Here is a 24,656-nt window from a genome sequence, read left to right as displayed (position 1 = left end):
TAATCTCCGTATTCAGAAATGCATCTTAACTTGATGCCCGTGCTTGACTCATTTCCTCATTTCACAAGGTGTCTTGCGCCTACTTTATGAAATTGCACGTTTCACAGAGGAAATATTCGATGCAGTCTTGTAAACATCGGTCGCAGTGATACTTATTTTCCTAAATACAAAAAAAACGGTTCCTCACAAAAACACCGCGTGGTTGAGCAGTAGAAGCAAAAACAAACGTCGCGCCCATCAGCGCAGCCGGCGCAACGCGTACTAGAGTATTGCAGATTCATAAGCCCGAAACCGAAACCGGAATTGTGGTGCAGGTTTTATTGCCCGCCGCCTGGTGCGCTACAGTCAAGTCGACCGCTGGGCTTTATGGGAGTGGCCGCTCTTGTTGATTGGCTTTCTCTCTGCTTAGGGCGACACAACGGGCGTAATCTTGAGTTTGTATGTGTTGGGGTGGATGCGCATAGATAACGTGTCAGACGCTTACTATGCTATGATACGGCGCAACTGCTTTTGTCACTTTTAACGAGCGCTACTTAATTACTCCTTCCCGACGTTCCGGGGTTGAAGTTTGTTGTAGCAGAACTTTTGTTCGAGGTAGTTGGTCAGAGATACAGGTATAAGTATTGTGACGAGAAAAAACTTCGATGACTGTGGGCTTCCTTGTCTTCGTTTTCCACGCCATGATAGTTAAACCAGTATGTCCTACCAACTACGTCAAAGAAAATAAAAGCTCTGAATGCAGAATGGAACGATTTGCCGAGGCTTCGGGTAGGCATTCAGTACACTTATAAGAAATGATCCACTATTACTTCAAAAGTCATCAGAAATTAAGAGGGAGACAACGCCTTACCGTTTGTGCCATTGGTGGATGGGGCACATCAACTGGGATCCAGATGACTGGCTGAGAATTCGGCTGCGATGGAGAAAGGCCGACCATGCGCAGGGCCAGCAATACCGCCGCCATGGAAGACATGCCCGCGGCCGGGTCATTGGAAACCGCCTGTGGCATGACCTGCGGCATTGTAAACTGCGAAGCGATCTGCGGCATTGTCGGGCCATCCCTGTTGGCGTCGAAGCCGTTTTGGGAAGATGGGTTGCCCGCCTGGGTCGCGACGTCTGCGCTAAACGCTAGACTTGCGGCATTGACCGTCGGTGCTTCTCCCTGGACTTTGTCTTTCTTCTCAGTTGAGCCACTGGTTGCGCGTTTGCTATGGCCGCCCTCAGCGGGATTTGAGCCTTTCATTATATGGATAGTGAGCACGAGTCCCTGCACATAGTCAAAATAAAGAGATCGCCAAGTAAATATAACTCTAACAACAATATCAGTATTCCGGCCGGCAGAGTTCCGCACGTTCCCCTTCAGGACAACCATTTCAGAATGCGTGCGAAGACTTAGTCTGCGAGTTAAACTTCGCTACCTCCGACGTTGATTCCTATTATAGCGGCATATTCACGTAAGCACTGCTGAACTATGTTCATTTATTCATATTTTACTGCCAAAGAAATCCATCACGGAAAGCAATTCCTTCGGATCATATCGAGTCTGGTTAACAAAAACTGACAATCTGGGCATCGTCTCAAACACTGCAACAATAAGCCTCATTGCTATGCTAAGGAAATACTCTTCTCTTAAAATATCTCTCATTTATTGTGCCCAAATCTCTTAATTCACTCACCTGTTAGACATCAATCGCCGCGCTGGCGACCCGCGTAGACACAGACAACTTCGTCTGTCTCTTCTATCACAGAGCGTGACCTAGTTTCTTCGCTGTAATTCTCGAACCGAATTTGGTGCCACTATATTGAGATCGCAATGGTTTATCGAAAAACGCAGACAAGTAACTTTGCTCAACGCATGTAAAAAAATAAAATAAAAACAAGTGTGGGGTCAAAAGACACAATAGCACAAACAAGACGCAGGCAGTATACAAAATGGGAGCGTTGCTGCTTATTGTAGTTAATGTGAAACATCACCATGCTTGAAACAATTGTCACTCGTATTCTAGTATCATTACCAACTTTCTTAAGTAGGAAATTACCTAATGCGTTACGATTGCTGTGTGGTCATCTCTTTTGTCAGTTTTCTTAGTGTCGTTGTATTCCGATCAGTGCAGTGAACCTGTTACCTTGTATTTTTCAAGGCAACAATCGATGTTATTGTGATAGCAATTATATGGACCTGTAGGTGAATTTCTTCCGTCGGCGTCGTCGTCGCCATGAGGGTCTCTATAAAGTCCACGGGATCTACATCTAGGCTCCCTACGAGCGGCCGCCCGCGCGGCTGTATCTTGAAACCACGGCGGAAGATGTTGGGGAGTTACGGAGTCGCCATCTGTCGGAAGCGCTTCACTTGCGCAGTGTGAGGGATAACGCGGCGCGCTCCTCATAGGTTTGGCAGTCGGCGCTCAATAAAAACACCACGTGGGCGCCCTCCTGGCCACTTTTGCAAGTACTTTCCAAACGGGGGAGGTTTCTTACTGTCAAAATATTAATCTTGGGTAAAAGAAAGCGCAGAATAGTTTAGAGGCGCTATCTCTTCACTGAATACGTACAGTGAACGCTCATTGCGCGCGGTCGCCGCGATGGAGTCCCCCCGAACCAACCTCTTGCGCAAAAGGTAGGCAGTCGCTGAGAACCGTCTATGTGAAATAAGTTCTTGTAGTGTGCTGTCTGTATAACCAAGTGGAGCATACCAGAATGAAGCCTCAATGCAGCGATCGTACGGGTTCGCAGCGACCGACTGCGCGTCTGCATACATGTCCGCGCACAATGTTTCGTTTTCGCTGCGAACGCGTTTTGACACCGTGCCGTGAGCTTTAGGCCGCGGCATATGAACATTTGACAGCACACTCGCAACCATTGTTGCGTGGACGCTATCAGAGCTGCTCAAAAAATAATTTCGCTATAACTAGGTACTTCGACGTTATACGGCGACTCGTGATGTGCCATCGCAACGATTCAATAATTTTCTTTATTTTATTTTAATTTCTCGGATGTTTTATTATCGTTATTTCTGAAGTTGCGTCGCACTGTATGTTTATCGGTCTTCTCAGCGAGAAATTTTCCCGCTGCTTCTTTTTTGTTAATCCAACACATTCATTGTTTGGTGCTAACACAAACATGAGCATATGCCATGCCTTTTTTTGGGTGTGCTTCCTATCGTCCCCTTTCCATTCTGGCGAACTTGCCAGAATCTAGCATCAACAAGTTCATAGACCAAATCTTCATGACATTAACAGGGCAGCGTGCACGGGCGAGCTTCTCGGTGAGCGCTTTCTGCTACTCACCGAACATCGCAGCCCCAACGACATAGCAGAAATCTTCCTCGCGGAAGTGCTTGCTACACACCCGAGTTGTAGCCGATGGCTGCTTGTAGAACGTGTAGAAGGCAATGAATTTTGGCGGGTTATTTGAATCTGCTACGCGAGTAAGCGCTGGCGCCCTAATAACGCAGCCGTAACCTTCGCTCGTCTCTTTTAACGCGATAGCATTAAGGGCCCCGTGTCGCAGGAAATCCAGCGTCGGCGTAGATGTCGGCGTCGGTGGCGGAAAAAATCATATCAGCAATGCATTTCTGATTAAAAGTGAAGCCGACTTTAAGGGACCGGTGTAAGCTTGGTCTTTGTAAGCTGGCTTTCCCACGTTCCGTCTTGCGGTAAAGCCCACTGAAACAAAAAAATGCGATGTGAACGCGCCTGATAACGCTATCGCGTTCCACTCTTAAAGTCGAAGCTTAAGCGTCCTCCAATTTTTGTTCTCTTGACCGTTGGCTCGTTTTCTTCTTAGTGAGTTAGTTTGCCTGCTCACACGTTCGCCCGTTCCACGCCCTGATCGTTTGTTCGCTAGTTCGCTCGTTGGTTTGCTCCTTAAGTTATTGCAGCATTTGTTCCAGCTTTCGTACAAACCACTTACGAAGTTCCCGATCTAACGAAATTTCCATGCCCCGGCAGGTACACAAAGGGTTCAACCTTGTCATCAACCCGAATTATTGTGTCACGGAGCGGCATATTTTCGAGAGTTCGATTGGTTTTTGACGCCAATTAACGGCCGCCAAAAACGTGGTGCACTCACTATGCGGCGTATGGTTTCGATTAGCGACTGTCACGGAGCGACATATTTTCGAGAGTTTTCAAATGGTTTTGACGCTGATTAGCGACACGCCGAATTACGGGCGTCAAAAACGTGGGGACTTCACTATGCGGCGTATAATTTCGATTAGCGACACGCCGAATTTCGGGCGTGAAAAGGCGTCGTGGCCTCACGGGGTGCCATCTCGATTCGAGACGCGACACGCCGATTACGAACCCAGAAGTGTGCCTGTACGTCCGCGTGGTATGCCGGGCTCGACCTTGGCCTTTGACCTTGGGAGAGAGGAGAATCGGCCGTTTTTCGTCCATGGTGAAAAGGGCGCGGCCAAGACTGTTGGGAGCTAAGAGCCGTGAATTAATTAGAACTTTGCATACCGGCACTTTCCCTACATAGGGAACTAGGGAAAGGAGAGGCTATTTGAGCGCAGGTTTTGGGCCCTGGTGATTAGTCTAGAAGCTGAACCTATGTGCTGCTGAGAAGCCGTCGGGGGGCTAGTGCCGTGCAGTATCGCCTGGGCCGCCTGGCCACGTCGGAACTCCGAGGAACTAGTTGACGTACGAGACGACAGACCAACGTCTGCAACGAAGCTCACGGTAGTTCGCCTCAAGTTAGCTCAACCTGCTTGAGAGAAGATGTCAAATCTAGACTCCCAGGAAACCAAGCGCAGCAATTCACATCCACCTCAACAAGATCGGACCGCCAGCATTCTTCGGGAAAGCTTTGTGCACCGACTTCACGGTTTATGGACTTGCTGCTGCTGCCCGGCCCCGGGTATGACATCGTTTGTTTTCTTTTGAACTTTAATTTCTTTTGAACTTTGTTTTAGTGAAATACTGATAAGTGTATTCTTGTGTATTTTGATCCTCGCAATATTTCAATTGTATATGTATTGTTAATTGCTCATCATATTTCTCTGTCTTCATTGTGTTATATTAAGTTCAGGTGTGTTATTCTGTCTTGTGTTTTTTATTATTTTCTTTTATTAATTTGTGTATATTTATCAGCCGATAAATATCTTGTTTTTTTTTACTCCCGACTCTGACTCTTTTCACTGTGTTCGCTGGAGTACGGAATGACCGAACCAGCTTGTCTACCCCGTCGATCGACTTCGCGCCGACGACAAATCGGGGACAGCTGTGACATAAACTGGCGTCCGCGAACAGGACGTTCTGTACAAAAGCAGCATGGTGAAGGGAGAACGATAATCGTGGAGATTGATCGATTAGTGCTACTGACACATTCTTGTGCGGTGAAGAAAACATGTGCATGCGAATTGTGAGCGCACGGTGTTTGGTGGTGTAGCAGTAGCGAAATTTTGGACAGAATGGAGTTCGAGAGTGGGTAGAACTAGGCAAACAGTTGGGCCTAGAGGGCGCCGAGCTGAAGACATGGGTTGCGGAACAGCAGGGGCAGGCCCGAGAGGAAAAGGAGAAAGAGCGAGTGGCGATGAGAGAAGCCGACGAGCGCGAAATACAGTTGTTACAATTAAGGATTCAGCTTAATGAAAGTGGCAACAGGAGCAGGGCTAGCAACGAGCACCTAGAAGTACGGGAGGAGCAGCTGAAATGCAAGGCGCCCGTAGAAGTCGCGCACGGAAAGTGCGAAGAAGTCGCACGCATGGTTCTGCCGATGGTAGAAAGAGAGGCTAATCCTTGTGTGCTTTAATGCACGTTCACAGATGATTCCAGATCCGTAGACCGGGACGTTGTTGTTCAGGCACCCGTTGATGGGGACCGGATTGAGCACGACGAGATACTGTGCCCAGGGAATACTAGAGAAGCAGCTAGTGTGGCTGTAGACGATTCGGCACAGATATCCAGAGAGGTCGTCACGAAGGTAGCTCTTGCAGTAGTAGTCCGAGGGGACACAAACTCGTTGGGCAAGAGCACCAGTGGAGAGTACAATGGCTCAGAAAAGTGCGCTGAGGCACCATGCGGGCAGGACAGTGCAGTAGTGGACAGCTCCCAGATATTAGAGCTACGGTGCGCAAACGAGAATAGCTGCATTGCCCCGAGGTGTTTGAAGATCTCCGCCAGTCCAAGTAGTAATGAGGGTAATGGTTCACCTAGTAATCAGTAAGACTGTGCGTTGGAGACGGAAATCGGGACCAACGATATGTGCGCCGATAATCACGAGATGCGAGCGGAAGGCTCGGAAATTAGCACCAGCAAGCGTGCTAAGAGAAAGAAGCGGTGTCGCAGATGGCAACGCAGCCGAATAGAACAAAAGGCGCTAAACCATGTGGGAAGCGCAGTCAGGGACTTCGAAAGGCACGTGTGTCGCTGGCAATGTTTCCAGTAATCGCGCGTCTGAAACGCCGAGTGAGGAAGAGAGAAAAGGGCCGTTCGGCGCGGGGGCGGACAAAAGCAAGGGGCCATTATGTTCCCCCTCGTTCGGTTCTTTGCAAGCTGTGCAAGGCATGTCACAGGAGAGAGAACGGGTGCGTCAACGCAAATTAGTCACACGCGTCAGTGAAGTCGCAGCGCGATGTCTAAACGGCATGCTGCCTATTTGTGAAGTGTCGGGGGTGGGCAGCGAGGAGAATGACCGCTGTACGCTTTGTATTCCCTCGTTGACCAGACGAGCTGTCAAACCGCGCCCGCCTCGTGTACGGCTTAAGGATTTGACGCAAGTTTTGTAGAGACAGTTTGTGTTTCTTTATTTTTCCGTGTTCGGTTAAGCTTTTTGGAGATCTCCGATACTAGAGATCGTTTGAGTGAGCAAGTTTCGAGCTTTGCGTAATTGTTTTGGAAGCTCTCCGATATTCTGAGACAGCTGGTGTGTGCGCGCAGAAATTTTTGAATCTTTGTTTTCTCGATATGTCGTTATTTCCTTAGTAGGTAGGCTTCTTTTTGCGTGAGATGCCCTGGCAACGTCAAGTCCAGGTTATTTGGTCGAATCCTGTAGTGGCATGTTGGAGTACGAGTTTCACTTTACGGAAGGGTGCGCGAGATTTTTTTAACACGAAAGTGTTTTATGCCGGGGTCCACCAAGACTTCACTGACGTATTTCCGTCACGGAAATCTGGTGACACGTATTTCCGTCACGGAAATACGTCATACGGAAATACGGAATGACGTTCTTACAATGTACACGAACATAATACAAAGAAAGAAACCAGAAGAAAAAGTTCCACAAACATGCAAAATTTGGAAATCGAACCCACGACCTCTCGGTCCGCGACGATAGATCGCCGAGCGTTTAACCCATTGCGCCACAAACGCATTTGCAGAGAGCTACACAGACGCGCCTTATATATCTAACACTCCTCCGTGTACCCGCGCTCTTGCTCGGGGCGGTGCCGCCGCCTACGAGCAGAAAAGAGAAGTACTGCATTATGACACTAACGCGCACCGACAGTGAACGCTTCGGTGGTCTCAGCACTACGACGCCTCAATGCCAGCATTCGAAGGGACGCTGGCATCAAGAAGCACTACCAACGCCACCTAGGTGGCGTTCACCGTACTCAGCACAGCGGAGCGTGGCCTCCGCAATTAGCTCTGAAAATGTTTCTGAAGTTGATCGCGGAGGCTGCAATTACGACGCGCTGTACGCGCTGATTTGACTCGGTGACGATTCAGTTACGTGCTTTGTCTTGCGCGTTGTATTAGTGTGTCAGTTACGTGCTTCGTCTTTCGCGTTGTGCTAGCGTGTGCAGCGTAGTGCAGCTTCCATATGCACGACGGTTGCTCATGGTCATCGACGTTGGTAGTCGTGATGGAGGAGACGTGCCACCAGGCGTCAGCGTGGGTGCATCAACGCCTAAGGGCGCTTTAGCCACAAAACACCAATAGACATTATATATCAATGTGCAATAAACATTACACTACTTCTGTGAAGACACGTTTCACTTTCGTGTTCTATACCGATTCCTATATAAGAGGGATCAACCACATTTTTTCTTTTTCTTTGAGAGTGGGTCGTTTTATTTGAAGGAGCCGTTGTGTGGCCTTGCCTGTCAGAAATTGTTTGTACCATTCCGTTAAAGCGTGTCTTGCGCGGACACAAAGGAGCAAAGCGCTGGTGCGTGCCTCGCACGTGTTTTTGGAGGACGAAAGCATTTTTGCGTTTCAATTGGTGCGTGGAAGTGCTTTGCAATGCATGAATGTTCTGGTAGTCTTGAGCGCGTATTAGGCGCAAGATTTGGCTTGCACTGTTGTCTGCGTTTTCGTTTTGTTTCGTTGCAATCTCTGGGAGCTGCCGCTCCCTCGTTTCGGCAATCCACGAAGATACTTCCGAGGACCTTCCTGGCGCGCAGCCGTCAGACCGGCTTACGTCTAGGAAACGTGGGAGCCAGTCAAGTGACACGGACAGCGAGGCCACCGAGCTGTACTCGGACAGCTACGATTCCTCGGACGACGACTTCAAGGTTGTCATGAGCCGAAAGGCAAAAAGAAGACTACTGCGAGCGTCATCGCCGGCAAGTGTCTCCACCGTGAAAGATACACCACAGCACTGGCCGCACACTGTGCTCTTCTTGCCCGTGGACCCCACGACCAATCTGCGGCTCCTGAACAGGCAGGTCCTTTCAACGTTACTCGAGGGTATTGCACCGAATGAGATTAAAGATGTGAGAATCAACTCACGGAAGAATGTCATGGCTGTAGACGTTTTCCATCGTAGCGCACTACAAAGCCTTCGGAATGTCACAGAAATTGACAAAGTACAAGTGCGGCCACAGATTGCTACTGGCGGTAACGGCGCTGTTGGCGTCATTTATGACGTCGACATTTCCATTTCGAGCGACGACTTGCCAATATTAATAAAGCCAGCAACTGAAGGCACGCTCATCGCTCATCTTACCAGACTCGGAAACACACGCTGCGTGAAGCTTGTGTTTGAGGGAGATTGCCTTCCCTCTCACGTCAAAGTTGGTCATGTCCGCCATCCAGTTCGACCATACATACCGAAGCCCCTGCAATGTCACAAGTGCTTCAAGATTGGCCACATAAAAAGCGTTTGTGCGAACAATGCCGTGTGCCCACGGTGCGCAGAGTCCCATTTGGAAGACGCCTGCCGCGCGACCGTCCTGAAGTGCCCTAATTGCGGCGGTTCCCACGAAGCCTCCTCGAAGGATTGCCCGCGGGTGCGGAAGGAATTCGCGGTTCTAAAGCGCATGGTTCGGGATCATTCCACACACCGCGAGGCTGCCGCTACACTTAGACGGCGACGGCATCGCCACCGAAAAGCGCAACGTAAAACCGCACAAAGCAACACAACGTCTTCCGCCACAACGGCTGCTCCATCAACGCGGAGCGCGAACATGCAAGATGCCGTGCAAGCGAAGAAAATGTCAAGTGTCGATCATCCCGAAGAGTGGCCCGCACTTCCAAGTGCACAACCTGCCACGGAGACACCTCGAATGCCACCTCCATCGACACCCTCACCAACCACTGCTCCAACGACGACTGATGATCGCCAAGTTATAATAATGTTGCGGTCACTGATGGATGCTATGCGAGTTCTACTCAGCAACATGAAAACCCCTGCGGCGCAGAGCGCGCTGCAGGTGCTGGACGCCCTGGGTCCAGTGCTTGCGGCCCTAGGGTAAAGCAATGGCCCGCCAGAAGTCATCGTTCAGAGAGGAGGTCCAGAATGCATCTGTCTTTGAATGGAACGCCAGAGGACTTAAGTCGCGTATGTCCGATTTTCGACAGTTTGTATTCGTAAATCAGTTTCCCATTATTGTCATTTGTGAGCCAAACCTGTCATATCCCGATCAGACTGTCCGGGTATGAGTGCATTACGTCTTCAACCCAGGGGCAATGGAGCAAGGTCATTGTTTTCATACGCTGTGACTTGACATATGTTCATCATCCAGTGCCACCTGACACTGAAAACCAGTACGTGTGTTTGACTGTGAAAAAGAGCAAGGTCACCTTCACAATTCTGGGAGCCTACCTATCACCATCAAGTCGTCTAAACTGCGAGCGCTTACGGGAAATTTTGACAACGACTCCACAGCCATGGGTTATCACTGGGGATTTCAATGCCCACCATTACCTCTGGGGGAGCTCCAAGATTAACTCGAGGGGCAGAAGATTGGTGTCGATTGCTTCTGAACAAGAACTTTGCTTGTTAAATGACGGAAGCCCCACCTATCTGCGAGGAACGGCGTATAGTAGCTGTCTTGACCTCAGCTTTGTTTCGCGCTCCTTTAACAGAAGAGTTAAATGGTTCGCGGACTTGGAAACGCGGGGAAGTGACCACATCCCAACTTATCTCACGATTGAGGGGCTGACTAGCTCCAAGTGCTCCGGTGCCGTCCAATCCATAGACTGGCCGAAATTTAAATCAATCCTGGAAGACCGCTGTCGAGACGAGATGCCATCCAGCCTAGGGGACGCAATAAAAGGTGCCTTACAGGTTGCCACACATTCGACTCTGAAAAGCTCCAAACGCACCGAATTCGACATCGAGCTAGAGAAACTTCGTGCACTTCGACGCCGTGCGGAACGAAGATATAGGCGCACAAAGTCCATTCATGATTTGAGAGTGGCCAGACGCATACAGAAGAAAATACAGCGTCGAATGAATAAGCTGGCTTCACAACGATGGGCGTCTTTCTGCGAGTCTCTGGATCCCCGAAAGCCTTTGTCTCTTATATGGAGAACTGTTCGGGGCCTCCGTGCAACCCCTGGACAGCGCCACCCATTTAATTCCCTCGCCCTTTACCTACAATGCAGCGAGATTGAAGTCGCAGAATCCTTCTGTAGGAGGATTGCCGGTGTAGCAAGTTCCACTGGAACGCAGACTCCTGACCACTCACCATCCTCACGTGATCCCCGTATGGAGTGCCCTTTTTCTCTGGACGAACTTGAAGCTGCGCTCGCTTTATGCAGGCGTTCTTCAGCCCCAGGACCAGATGGCATTACATACCGCGCTTTGTGTAACCTTGGTGAACGAGCTCGAATGGCACTCTTGCTCCTGTACAACGACTCGTGGCAGACCGGCACCGTTCCCCAGGAATGGAAATCAAGTCGCCTGATTCCGCTCCTCAAAGCTGGCAAGTCGCCTTTGGACATTTCGTCATACCGTCCGATCGCGCTTGCAAGTTGTGTAGGCAAAGTAATGGAACGGATGGTTCTAACGCGACTGGAGTGGTACCTAGAGCACTATGAAATTTACCCAGACACGTTAACAGGATTCAGGCGCGGCCGTTCGTCTATAGACAACGTTGTCGATTTGGTAACGTATGTCGAATTACAGAAGGCCTGTAAACGCTTGTCTGCTGCCTTGTTTCTAGACGTTAAAGGAGCTTACGACAACGTCACCCATGAAGCCATCCTTAAAGCGCTAGAAGTAATAGGACTTGGTGGCAAGACATACCTCTGGGTTCGCAGCTACCTACAGATGCGATCATTCTACGTGCTCACCGGGGATGGCCCGACACCCCAGTATTACAGTAGCCGCGGAGTCCCTCAAGGCGGAGTACTAAGCCCGACGCTCTTTAATCTGACCCTTATTGGACTAATCGAGAACCTTCCAAGCACCGTTCGACTCTCTACCTACGCCGACGACATCTGTATCTGGACGTCGGGGGTGACACGGCTTCAGCTTCGCGCTCGGCTTCAGAAGGCGGCCTCATCGACATCATGCTACCTTCGTAAACGAGGACTGGAGGTGACGTGGGAAAAGTGCGCAGTGGTGGCATTTACGCGGAAGCCAATGTCTGCATACGGCATATCAATCAACCGACAAGTGATATCGTTCAGCAAGAGTCACAGGTTCTTGGGAGTTGTGATTGACAGAGATCTGTCCTGGACTCCTCACGTCAACCACGTGAAAAAGCGCCTGATGGCTATTTGTCATCTGTTCAAGTTCCTTGCAGGAAAGAACTGGGGGGTATCCACACAACCCATGTTACAGCTATACAGGGTGTTGTTTGTTGGGTTCCTCCGGTACAGCCTACCTGTTATATCCAACACCTGCAAAACTAATTTGCGTACAATTCAAAGCATTCAGGCGCAAGCTCTTAGGATATGCCTTGGAGTACCACGCAGTGCGTCAACGGCTGAAACTATCGCCATTGCTCAAGATTATTCCATCACAACGCACATCGCCGTCGAGGCAATGCGTGCACATGTCAGGCACATTGCCCGGACCCCTTGCCACCACCTCGCCGCACTCACCGTGGAAAGACCCCGCACGTCATATAGCACAACTGTCAGTGCATATCGTGCCTCGATTACATCGGGGTACGCACCTCCGGTCAGGCTGGTGTCTCCTCCATGGTGTTTGTGCCGCCCTGAAGTCCGACTTAGAATTCCAGGACTTCAGAAAAAGTCAGATTTATCACCGTCAGCACTAAAACAATTGAGCTTACTTCTATTGTACGAGAGATACAGCAGTCACGTGCACGTCTATACGGATGGATCGACTACATCGACCAGCTCTGGCGGTGCTGTGTTTATACCGACGAGAGGACTAACAATCCGATTCAAGACCTCACATGTCACGACGTCCACGGCTGCAGAGCTCACGGCTCTGCGCAGTGCTCTTCAATTTATAGACTCAGAGAGTCCTGGTACATGGGCCGTGTTTTCCGACTCGAGACCGGCTTTACAAAGTATGCAGGCAGTTCTCCGACGTGGAGCTCACGAACAACTAACGTATGAAATTGTCAAACTTCACCACGACGTCAAACAGAAAGGCCACGAAATTATTTTCCAATGGCTACCTGGCCATTGCGGCATCAGTGGAAACGATCTTGCTGACAAAGCTGCCCGAGAGTCACATCAAGAACAACACAGCGTTCCCATTCCTCTTTCCAGGACAGACGCTGGAAGGCAGCTTCGTCACCTGGCACGCAAGCTCTCTTTAACAGAGTGGAACACCCCAAATATAAGGCGCACGAGGCTACACGAACTGAACCCTTCGCTCCAACTCCGACCTCCACCCGGGATTCACCGACGTGAGGCATCGCTTCTATACCGGCTGTGGTTGGGAGTGGCTTTCACGAAGGCGTACTGTGCTTTGATTGGAATGACCGAAAGTGCCACGTGCGACGTCTGCGGCAGCGAAGAGAACATAGAACATTTATTGTGTCACTGCGATCGATTCCAGTCGGAAAGACAAACTTTATCGAACGCATTGCGACGACTTGACGATCGACCGTTGTCCGTGCAGGTGCTCCTTGAAGACCGTCCCCATCGCTCGTCAGCCCACAAAGCTGTGAAGGCACTGTTGTCTTACTTGAGGACGACTGGCCTATGTGAACGCCTTTGAATTCCCCAGGCCCTCCGCGAGCGTGCGCGAGCTCACCGTGTCCTTCCTCCCCCCCCCTCCTCTCTCTACCTCATCTTTCTATTCCCTCTTTCCCGTCCCCCAGAGTAGGGTAGCCAACCAGACGCATTTCTGGTTAACATCCCTGCCTTCTCCTCCTCTCCTCCTCCTCCTCCTCCTCCTCCTGGCGCAAGATTTTTTTTTTGCAGTTTCACTAGTACATGTATTGATCACGGGTGTAGAGTGGGCAGACTGTTCATGGCGTTTGTGCTACATATGATATTTCAAGTGCCATTTATTCGGGTCATTCTGCAGTTGAGTTGGGGAATTATGGTGTTGTGCTGAATTTTTTTTTTTGCATGGTACACGTTGTTATTCGATGTATTATATTATGTATACATGGAACAATCTTCTTTTTCTTGTTTTTGTTCTCGAAAATGCCACTCTTGTAGGAGAATATTATGTGATAATATTCTGAAGGCGGGGGGCTGTGTCATGGAGCGGCATATTTTCAAGAGTTCGATTGGTTTTTGAGTGGGCATGTGAGCAGCAATCGGCGCACAATGCCTCATGCGCAACTTTTCTTCGCTCCACAGATTTTGCTGATGCTGGCCCTTGCTTCACCTTCTGCGCCCATCCATATCTGCCCTACCGTAGGCGGCTGCGTTGATGCTGCCCGCGATCGGCAAGAGTTCGTCACCCCCACGTGTGGTCTGCATAACTTTCCGTCCTTCCTGGATGTGCCGCTAGACGGACACCTCATCGCTTCCAGAACGACAGCATCGGCTGATTTACCGCCCTTTCCCAGCCCCTTCGAAAGCAGCTTGCTGATGAGCGTCTCCTTCAGTGGGCATGTGAGCAGCAATCGGTGCACAATGCCTCATGCGCAACTTTTCTTCGCTCCACAGGTGCGTAACATTTTGGCTCTGTATGCTAAACGGAGTGACAATCGCTCCCTTTTGCTGCTCCCATGCCCACTTGTCCTACATGCTACTGTGTGTGATTGCCTCGATGTGGTGCTGTTGTTGTTGCAATGCGGTGATGTCGAGGAAAACCCGGGGACTCCAAAGGTGCAGAAGTCACCTGAGGATGCCCCTGCCTCGTGTAGTGTTTCCGAACCCCAGTATAATCAGATGAGCACCGTCTTATCCATGCTTAAAGACATAAAGAAGACGACAGTTGAGCTTGCTAAAGGTCAGTCCTGATATGAAGGTTGTGAAAACTAGCCAAAACGCAATTGAAAGCAAGCTAACCGATATTTTCCGCCGCCTTGAATCGCTTGAAGGTAAATCTGATGCACTAGACATTGTTTGCAATGATTTCGCCATAATTCAAGAGAGCGCCGAGCGGTTGGAAAAGCAGCAGGACACAATAGTCTCGCGCTTGGATGACTTGGAGGACAGATCAAGGCGTAATAACTTGATCTTTTACGGCATACCCGATTCCCGTGAATCATGGCTGCAAACTGAACAGAAAGCCCTAGATGCTCTATCGTCTGCGATGGGAAGTGCCTTACCACCAAACTCAGTTGAACGGGCGCATCGAATTGGGACTTTTTCGAACACGAAGTGTCGGCCTGTTATAATGAAACTATCGAACTTTAAAATTAAGGAGAGCTTGCTTTCGTCGCCCAGCAAGCTGAAAGGTATCAACATTTCAGTATCTGAGGTCTACTCGCCTGCGACAAGGCTCGCTAGGAAAAAGCTTCTCGAATTTGGTAAAAACCAGCCTGTTTCCCCTCATTTAAACTACGTTTTAACCAGCTTTTCATTGATAGGAAATGTTTCATGTATGATCCAACAAGTGACAGCGTTTAGCAGGTTAAATGTGTTGTTCCAGATCACGCACGCGTACCTGACAATCCACGTCATCAGCCTGCTACGTAGGAAAGTGCGTGGGGCAACGGTATATCTTTAACAGCACAAGCCTCAGTGCTCGTTGCTAACGCCAGAAGTGTTATTAGCAAGCGCGAAGCACTTGACTCGCTCGTCGATAGCTGTGATGCTGGTATTATTGCATTAACAGAAACGTGGCTACAACCTCAAGTGCAAGATTGTGAAATATTTGACCTGTCTCGTTTCCGTATCTTCCGTTGCGATCGCACTGCTCGCCAAGGCGGAGGCGTACTACTCGCTATTTCAAAGTCCTTGCTGTGTCATCAAGTCCACATTCACTGTAACCTTGAAGTTGTGTGTGCTTGCGTTGATATCGGTCATCGTATAAATTACGATCGTTGTTTGCCACCGCTCTCCCTCCTACCCACCCACTTTTACCGCTGAGCTTCACGATGTGCTTAACACACTTACTTTGCGGCATCCTTCAAACCCCATTATATTACTGGGGGATTTCAACTTCCCCAACATATGCTGGACTACTGATCCTCCGTGCTGTTCTCCATTTTCTTCGCAAAGTAATGACTTTCTTGATCTCTGCTCTTTATTTTCCCTATCGCAATTAGTACTGGAACCAACAAGGATCTCAGCCAGCGCTGCTAACATCCTTGACTTAATCTTATGCTCTCATTCTGACATGGTTACCAATGTTTCATGCTTACCGGGCTTAAGCGATCACCTGGGTCTTTCTTTCAACATATTGTCGCCTGTGTTAAAACCAGTTGAAAAAAAAGTAATTTATCACTGACAGGGCAAATTTTGACGATATTAATATTGAGCTAGCTAACTTTCTTAATCCTTTTTTCAGCCAATTTGATGATCGCACTGTTGATGAGAGCTGGATCGTTTTCAAAAATAAAATATACGAGCTCACCGATAAGTTTATTTCATCAAGTAAAATATCATGTAATGTTAAGAAGCCCTGGTTCAACTCCCAGTTAAAAAGGCTTTCCAACCGGAAAAAAACGACTGTATCGAATAGCAAATAAAAGTGCGCTGGCTTCGAAATGGGATGCTTATAAGGGGGCAAACGATACCTACATAGAGGCTTTAAAACTTTCCAAACAGGCATTCCACGTACACAAATTGCCCAAAATGCTTGCGAATGACCCCCAAAAGTTTTGGCGTGTTATTAACCCCTCAAAAGATAATGCGGTCACGCTGATCGATTCCAGTGGTTCACCGGTACCCGATGATGTATGTCCCCGTGTACTTAATTCTGTATTTTGTAACAACTTCGTCGCATGTACTGATCCTGTGCTTCTAACTTTTGAGTGTTGCAATTACCCAGCTATGGATTTTATAATCATTGAACCTCTTGGGGTCCAAAATGTAATTAACGGTCTAAAGTTGTCATCAAGTCCTGCTGCTGATTTGATTAACGCAAAATTTCTGAAAAATACTGTTGTTTATTCATCTGCTCTACTTTCAAGAATTTTTCACCAATCTCTAGACACCCATCAGCTCCCTGCAGATTGGAAGGTCGGGAAGGTGGTCCCACTTCACAAGTCCCGGCAGCAAAAATTCGGCCCTCAACTACCGCCCCATTTCTCTCACCAGCATTCCTTGTAAGGTTCTTGAGCATATTTTGTACTCGCATTTAGCAAAGCACTTAGACAATAATTAATTTTTCACTAAAGTACGACATGGTTTCCGAAAAAACTTGTCTTGCGAAACTCAACTTCTTTCTTTTACTCACAGCCTTCATCTTATTCTTGACAAAGGTTCATTCGCTGACTGTGTTTTCTTTGACTTCGCCAAGGCCTTCGACAAAGTGTGTCATAGATTGCTTCTATTTAAACTTACCAAACTTAATCTTGATACTAACCTGTTTGCATGGCTCCAACATTTTATTCTTAATCGGTCACAGTACGTTGCGTCAAATAACCATATATCCCCATTTAGCCCCGTAGACTCTGGTGTGCCCCAAGGATCAGTTCTAGGCCCTCTTCTTTTCCTAATTTACATTAACGATTTACCCAATGATATTTCTTCTAGTATTTACCTTTTCGCAGATGACTGTGTTATCCTCCGTGAAATCTCGGACAGTTCTGATAACAAGTTCCTACAAGACGATATTAACGCTATCTCTAACTGGTGTGACGTATGGTTAATGCAACTTAACGTAAGTAAATGTAAATGTATGCGTGTAACTCGTAGCAATATTCCTCCGCAGAACTATTATCTTAATAATACTCCCCTAGAAGCCGTAACATCCTATAAATACCTAGGCGTCCATATAACCTCGACACTTTCCTGGTCATTACAGATCGATAAGGTAATCAACAATACTAACCGCATGCTAGGTTATATTCGCCGAAATTTTTCTTCTGCTCCTATGTCATTGAAGTTAATCTTATACAAAACGCTTATTAGGAGAAAAATGGAGTACGCCTCATCCATCTGGGACCCTCACCTTCAAACCCTTATTCAATCACTTGAAATAATCCAAAACAATGCTGCGCGTTTCATTTGTAGTAATTATAGTCGCACCTCAAGCGTAACTTCGATGAAAAATTCCTTGCTACTTCCTCTACTCTCCGCCCGACGTAAGTGCTCTCGCCTTGCTTTATTTCATAAACTATATTTCCATAATTCCTACCTGCGCGTTAATCTTATATCATCTCCTACCTACATTTCCTCTCGCATTGACCATAGCCATAAGGTTTGAATAATTCATTGCCACACCAGAACCTGTCAAGAATCATTTATTCCCAGGACCTCTCAAGAATGGAACCACCTTCCCGGCGCAGTTGTTGCAATCAAGGACAACTCAAAGTTTCGTTCGGCCATATCCGACATCATCGCTCCTTGATACTATTAACTAATCAGTTTTTCTGTATTAACTAAACCACTTTTGCTGCTTTGTTAGTTACTTATGTATGGTTTTTTTCTTTTTTTTACCCACTCCCCTCTGTAATACCTCGGTCTTGAGGGTACAATAAATGAATAAATAATAATTAACGGCCGCCAAAAACGTGGTGCACTCACTATGCGGCGTATGGTTTCGATTAGCGACTGTCACGGAGCGACATATTTTCGAGAGTTTTCAAATGGTTTTGACGCTGATTAGCGACTCGCCGAATTACGGGCGTCGAAAACGTGGGGTCTTCACTATGCGGCGTATAAGTTCGATTAGCGACACGCCGAATTTCGGGCGTCAAAAGCGTCGTGGCCTCACGGGGTGCCATCTCGATTCGAGACGCGACACGCCGATTACGGACCCAGAAGTATGCGTGTACGTCCGCGTGGTATGCCGGGCTCGTACCTTGGCCTTTGACCTTGGGAGAGAGGAGAATCGGCCGTTTTTCGTCCATGGTGAAAAGGGCGCGGCCAAGACTGTTGGGAGCTAGGAGCCGTGAATTAATTAGAACTCTGCATACCGGCACTTTCCCTACATAGGGAACTAGGGAAAGGAGAGGCTATTTGAGCGCAGGTTTTGGGCCCTGCTGATTAGTCTAGAAGCTGAACCTATGCGCTGCTGAGAAGCCGTCGGGGGGCTAGTGCCGTCCAGTATCGCCTGGGCCGCCTGGCCACGTCGGAACTCCGAGGAACTAGTTGACGTACGAGACGACAGACCAACGTCTGCAACGAAGCTCACGGTAGTTCGCCTCAAGTTAGCTCAACCTGCTTGAGAGAAGATGTCAAATCTAGACTCCCGGGAAACCAAGCCCAGCAATTCGCATCCACCTCAACAAGATCGGACCGCCAGCATTCTTCGGGAAAGCTTTGTGTACCGACTTCACGGTTTAAGGACTTGCTGCTGCTGCCCGGCCACGCGTATGACATCGTTTGTTTTCTTTTGAACTTTGTTTTAGTGAAATACTGATAAGTGTATTCTTGTGTATATTGATCCTCGCACTGTTTCATTTGTATATGTATTGTTAATTGCTCATCATATTTCTCTGTCTTCATTGTGTTTTATTAAGTTCAGGTGTGTTAGTCTGTCTTGTGTTTTTTTATTATTTTCTTTTATTCATTTGTGTATATTTATCAGCCGATAACTATCTTGTTCTTTTGTTTACTCCCGACTCTGACTCTTTTCACTGTGTTCGCTCGAGTACGGAACGACCAACCAGCTTGTCTACCCCGTCGATCGACTTCGCGCCGACGACAAATCGGGGACAGCTGTGACATAATGAAATTAATGGCCACAAAACCTGATTTAACGAAGACATTCCTGAAATAAATTAGGGAAAAAATAGTGATTTCCTTCTAATTCTGGCACATACGGGCTTTTCTTCGAGCGTGTGCTCTAACGCTATCGCGTTAGGCGCCCTAGTCACGATCTTTGTGCCAGCATCATTGCATATCGGCAGCCTTTCAAATGTTCACGTGACCGTCTAGCTGGCCTACATCGCACAAGCAATTCGGGCCGCCCTCTCGGACTTTTCACACGCGCAGGCGTGGGTTAGCGCAAATACAATGCCGTGGTAGCTTTCTGGTGTCGCTACGTTACAATTTCAGATTTCAAAATACCGAAAAAATCATTTTCTCGATTTTACGAACTTCCCGTTTTAACGAAATATTTCGAGCGTGGTCATCACTTCGTTAAAGCGACTTTCAACTGTATTCGCCTGGAGCCAATCATACTACCGAACATGCAATCTTGAGGTTACATTTTCGAAGCTACGCTGCAGCGTCCTGACACGTATACACGCGACTAGTTCGGCGCTATCTGCTTTGGGTTTACATTGCGCTGAGCCGGCAACAATTGACCACTTTCTCCTTGCTTGTCGAGGATTTTTCTCAGTAGAAAGGGGGCTGTTTGACGTTCCCATAAGCAAGCTTGACCCCAGCATTTACGTTCCCGTCCTGCTTTCCCTTGGAGTTTCCACGTTAGAGTAAAGCTACTAGAATGTTTGCAATGCATTGAATGACTTCATTCTTGACACCCAATGGCAGTCTTCCTTAAAAAGCAAATTTGATTACTGTTAACTATTTTTCGATTCACTTTAGCATGATATCCATTCTGCTTTGAACACTGAGCAATAACAGGTTTCTCCCCTGTAAAATCGTTTTTTTAAATTATTTTTTGCCCTTAAACCTATTTGACTCACTTTGTGAAAACCGCCCTACTGTTGGCCGATCCGCCACCTGTGCAAACGAACGACAACAACAGCGGACGCTTGCTCTTCAAGTGCGCGTGCTTGGGCCTACTAACGCTTGTCTTTTGTCTATTCGCAATGCACAAGAACTACAGGTGGCGCGCGAGGCGATCCATGATGGCGGACCGAGAGAGTATCAGAATAGTCGACTGCGGCGTCCGTGTGGCTTTTTCTCATCTTTCTCGTCGCACGCCGAGTGTATTCTTATTTTTCAGATTTTATTCTCATCGGCTGCAGAATGCCGCTACATAACCAAAAGCATGCATAACGAGAAGTGCGTGCGTGCTTGCTATTTTATGACTCATGAATTTACTCGCGAAGAAGCGACGCTGTTGCACCGCATCAAAACCGACTCCGCGTACACCCCAGCTTGGTTATTCAAGACTGGGCTTTGCGTCTCCATACTCTGTGCCTTCTTTGGTGACATTGGCGACATCAAATATTTTCATTTGGCTATGCGCGCAGCTTGACACAGAAAGAAAAGCGATGGTCGACCGCCTGCAAAAGAGCGGTCTTACGCACAGGACCTTTGAAGCCGTCGTTTTCCCCCGGAAGGCCAGCGGCAATCAGGAAGAGAGCGCAGCGATTGATGATAGCCTTCCTGCGAGACACGGGCTCATCGACACCTAGTGACACACCCCTGATCTCAACTCAAAGGAGGATCAGGCGGAACAATTGCCGGCTATGTATGCCAGGCTCATCCCGCCTACTTCAACATCAGCACCCCCCCCCCCCCCCTGCGGCGAATGATGCCCTTAACCTTACTGAAGGATGTATGCGACGCGAAGCGTATCTAGAACGAACGCTACGGCAGCAGTGCAGCGTTTTTGGTTTATGCCAGAAAAATACCACCAATCTTGTTTTGAAATCAATCAAAAAAGGTCAGTGCAAGCAAATATGCCACAGAGCTAGCGATCGGCGCGAAGCTCCGAACCTAGTTACGCTCCGTCAGTTACGCTTGAAAACCACACACCAGCTGCCTAAATATCTCTACAAATAATCTGCTGTTGCGAGAGCGTTTGGGCAGCCCTATTTTACAAATATTTGGCTGTAGCGGTAGCGTTCGGACGTCGTAAGGCATCGGCGCGAATTTGTTACCTTGTCTTTTCGTGCCGCATTGAACGTGCCGTTCACGTAAGCTACAACTACCACAACGTAAAAGCGTAAGGTTTATGCTTTCGTGAACATCTCACGATTAGCATTCTGCTAACCGATATTGCTCTAGAAGAAGTATTCGGCGACGAAGTGTGCGCTACAAACTTTCATTGGCGGAGTCACAGACTTGCCGATCCGGAGCTTCACCGCCGACTTCTTTTTAAGATACGTTTCCAGCGGAAACAAACGAAGGCTTATCTCATCCTTCGCTGCTCGGTTGGTGGACTGAGGCACGCAACACTTTTTTTTCTTCGATGGCGTATGCAGAAGCTGTTAATAAAACAGAAACGCGCCCGCGCATAGAGAGCCACACGGTAACACTGTGTCATTGACTGTGCGGATAGTCTTTCAAATATTTCTCTCGCTGGCCACTATGCGGCGCGACCGTCTGTGTGCATTGCCAATAGGTCATGTGTGGACCGAGTGACAAAAAAGGCAGCACGAGGCTCTGGTATGTAACTGCATTTATAATTTCAAGAGTGTCAGCGTTCCTATCAACCGAGTCCAGCACCAATGTTGAGCTGCAGGCCGCCGTGACCAAATGGAGTGAGGACAGGCCTGCGCATGCCCAATCCATGAGAAGCGTACGGGAGAACCGGGTATCCGACGCCACCAAGATGTCCGCCATAAGCTCCAAAGCCCATTCCGGCCCTGAGGCAGCATGTTCCCACCGTGCCGCAACATTGCCTGCAAAATACATTTGAAAAATTAGAATACAAAAGGCGGAACGCAAAACATGAGTTATTAATTTCATTCACATATGTATTGGAACCAAGCGGTGCAACAAAAATCAGAATGCTGAGTGTAAATCAGTGCAACGCTAATTCAAAATTGCCGCGTGAGGTTGGCGTGCTGCTCGTTTTAGGCAACAAATATTGGGCCCTTGATCATAACGACAGCATTCCGCGAACTGCGAGGCTCGTACGCCTTCTTTCGCGGCGCTACCCTGAAGGGAAATCTCATGTTAACCGCAGGCCACGTCTACGAAGCCAATGACGAGGCGATTGCAGGCGATTACAAAATCACCTGGACATGCGTTGCTCAAACAATAATCGACGCAGCGACTAAGCTAAAATTTATAATAAAACCTAACTGCACCGGCAGGCACATCGGGTCCTTGTTTTCGGGTTGACAACAAACGAAGAATTCAAGTGACTGATGTGCCGGTGTTGCGGGAACGTGTGTGAGGCTGTTGCTCTGCACGTCAGCGACATACCTGACCTATTCGTTACATAGCGAGGCCTCATTATGTTCATAATGTTGAAATGTTCATTACATAACGAGGGTCTCGAATCCGGCAGCATTGATGCCTTCCGGTAGCATGTGTGGGTTTTTTAACCAGTTGTCTTCAGCCAAAAAGATCACGTACGCGTGACGCCTGCAGCAGAAAGGATGTTCCACATCCGGCGTCAAGGCCATGAGTAGTGGCGCTGGGTAACACTCCCAGGTTTAGTTCCAGCAGGTAATGATAAAGACCTCAGAAAGTGGTTGGGAAAACGCCGCCACGGTAGCTCAATTGGTACGAGCATCGTACCAATTGGCCCCTGTGGCCAGTTGATTTTTCATCCACCTTCAATTCCATTATTTATCATTTCCTTAATTCTATTTATAAGTATAAGTAATTTCCCCTATGCTGTCCTTGGGGTCTCTTTTTGTTGGCTTCTTATGATATGAGCAATAAAAATTGGGCCCTGGGTTTCCTTTCTTCCCGTTAACTAGCCTGTGAGTATGTTAATTATTCGAAAATTTAAACGTGTATTTTAGGGCATAAGTCACATTTAAGCATTTCTAGAGCATGCCCAGAAGCAGCCAATGTAGTTGCCTCCATGTCTGTATGTCTTAAGTGAGCTTTTTTTTTTAAGAACTCTGCAAAAAGCCCGCGAAATATGAAAAATAACGTCAGCGTGCGTTTGTGCGATTCGATGTAAGTGCTCCTAATCTTATTTCTTAAGAAGGATGCCCGCATGTCCATTGAAAGCCGACGAGCGTGTTTGCATCCCTGTTCAGCATAGAGAAACATATGCGTTTAACGCTGGTCTGTATATTGTTATGTAGGACCAATGCCGATTTTGGTATTCACAATGAAGGTGCTGATGTACGCTATATTCACCTTGGTCGGTCGCTTTTTCCTTGCTTTTATGTGTATGGGGGCTTCGCGCTTTAAAAAACGATTGATAAGGCTGCAGTACAGGCGCACAAGCACGCCGTGACGTCAATTCTTTTGTACTTCGCTGGCCTTGTTCACAGCTCAGAAGCAATGCTAACGAAAAAGATAACGACAAGCAAACAACTTCATTCGGTGTGTCTAAGCACGCTCTGCAAGTTCTCTAATGCAAACTTTGCCTCAAAATTATTATGCTAAATTTTGTCTCGTAGAACATAACTATTGTACTAATTGATCGCGCTTAAAAGAGCAGTCCGAGTAACTCAACGGCTTTAAAGGTTATGCCGTTGCTCTCACTTGTCTCAGGTGTACCAAATTATTTTTAAAGTTGGCTTCTAGTTATGTCAACACCTGTTTAGGAGCTCAAAATTGTTTAATCCCGAGGTAGACATACCAAGATTCAGTTTTAAATTCAACAGGCCGAAACAGGCCGTGCAATTTTACAGCAGCCTTCTATCCAAATCACTCGAGATTATAGCTGTGACGGTTCCTCAACATATAGAGTATCGGCTAACGGGGGCACGCACCTTGCTGCCATCACGTTCAGCATGGGGCAATTGCATCCGTACGATCCACCGCCGACGACGACTGCGGGATGCGCTTGGCCGACGGTCATGACGACGCCACACAGCAAAATGGCGAAGAAAACGGCTGCGGTGGTGGGCTTCATAACGGATCCTTAAGCTGGAAATAGAAGAAAAAAATCATTCATGAATATACAGTACAAAAAAAATTCATTGCGGGGTAGGGAACTTTGGAAACACTGTAGCATAAAAACGCAGAACTGGGCTATTGAAAACATTTTCGCAATGACATTTCTGATAAAATGAAAACATTTTTTGTGGCATTCTTTAATTATAGAATGCGTGAAAGAACTGATTGGCACTACCCGAGTGAATATTGACACGCGTACTTTGTTTAATTTTTTTCGGTGACGGCTGTTTCACCTGCTGACAACTGGTAGCTTAAAGTTATCGCTTGGCGCAAGGCGCGCCAACGTGTATACAGACATTCTCGATTGTT

The 24,656-nt window shown here is 47.9% G+C and overlaps 1 protein-coding gene across 1 annotated transcript; it reads right to left on the bottom strand.

The window, feature by feature from the left end:
• Window positions 1-21,934: 21,934 nt before the first annotated feature.
• On the bottom strand, window positions 21,935-24,319 carry LOC125940426 (uncharacterized). The gene is made up of 2 exons (XM_049656547.1): window positions 24,161-24,319; window positions 21,935-22,156 (listed from the first exon to the last, which is right to left on the bottom strand). Exons 1-2 carry the CDS (start codon window positions 24,301-24,303, stop codon window positions 21,964-21,966), a joined length of 336 nt encoding a protein of 111 aa, XP_049512504.1. The 5' UTR covers window positions 24,304-24,319; the 3' UTR covers window positions 21,935-21,963.
• Window positions 24,320-24,656: the final 337 nt, after the last annotated feature.

This window comes from Dermacentor silvarum, chromosome 9 (genome assembly GCF_013339745.2).
Source record: "Dermacentor silvarum isolate Dsil-2018 chromosome 9, BIME_Dsil_1.4, whole genome shotgun sequence".
In the NCBI taxonomy this organism is placed as follows: Eukaryota; Metazoa; Arthropoda; class Arachnida; order Ixodida; family Ixodidae; genus Dermacentor; species Dermacentor silvarum.
The sequence above is the reverse complement of the archived record's forward strand: the minus strand, read 5'-3'. Positions and strand labels throughout refer to the sequence as shown.

What these genes read in the sequence shown, in the direction of transcription:
- LOC125940426 (XM_049656547.1), bottom strand. Translation starts at nt 24,303, where the DNA reads ATGAAGCCCACCACCGCAGCCGTTTTCTTCGCCATTTTGCTGTGTGGC. An exon ending in CTGAACGTGATGGCAGCAAG is followed by an intron (nt 22,157 to 24,160) that starts GTGCGTGCCCCC and finishes TGTATTTTGCAG; the next exon opens with GCAATGTTGCGGCACGGTGG.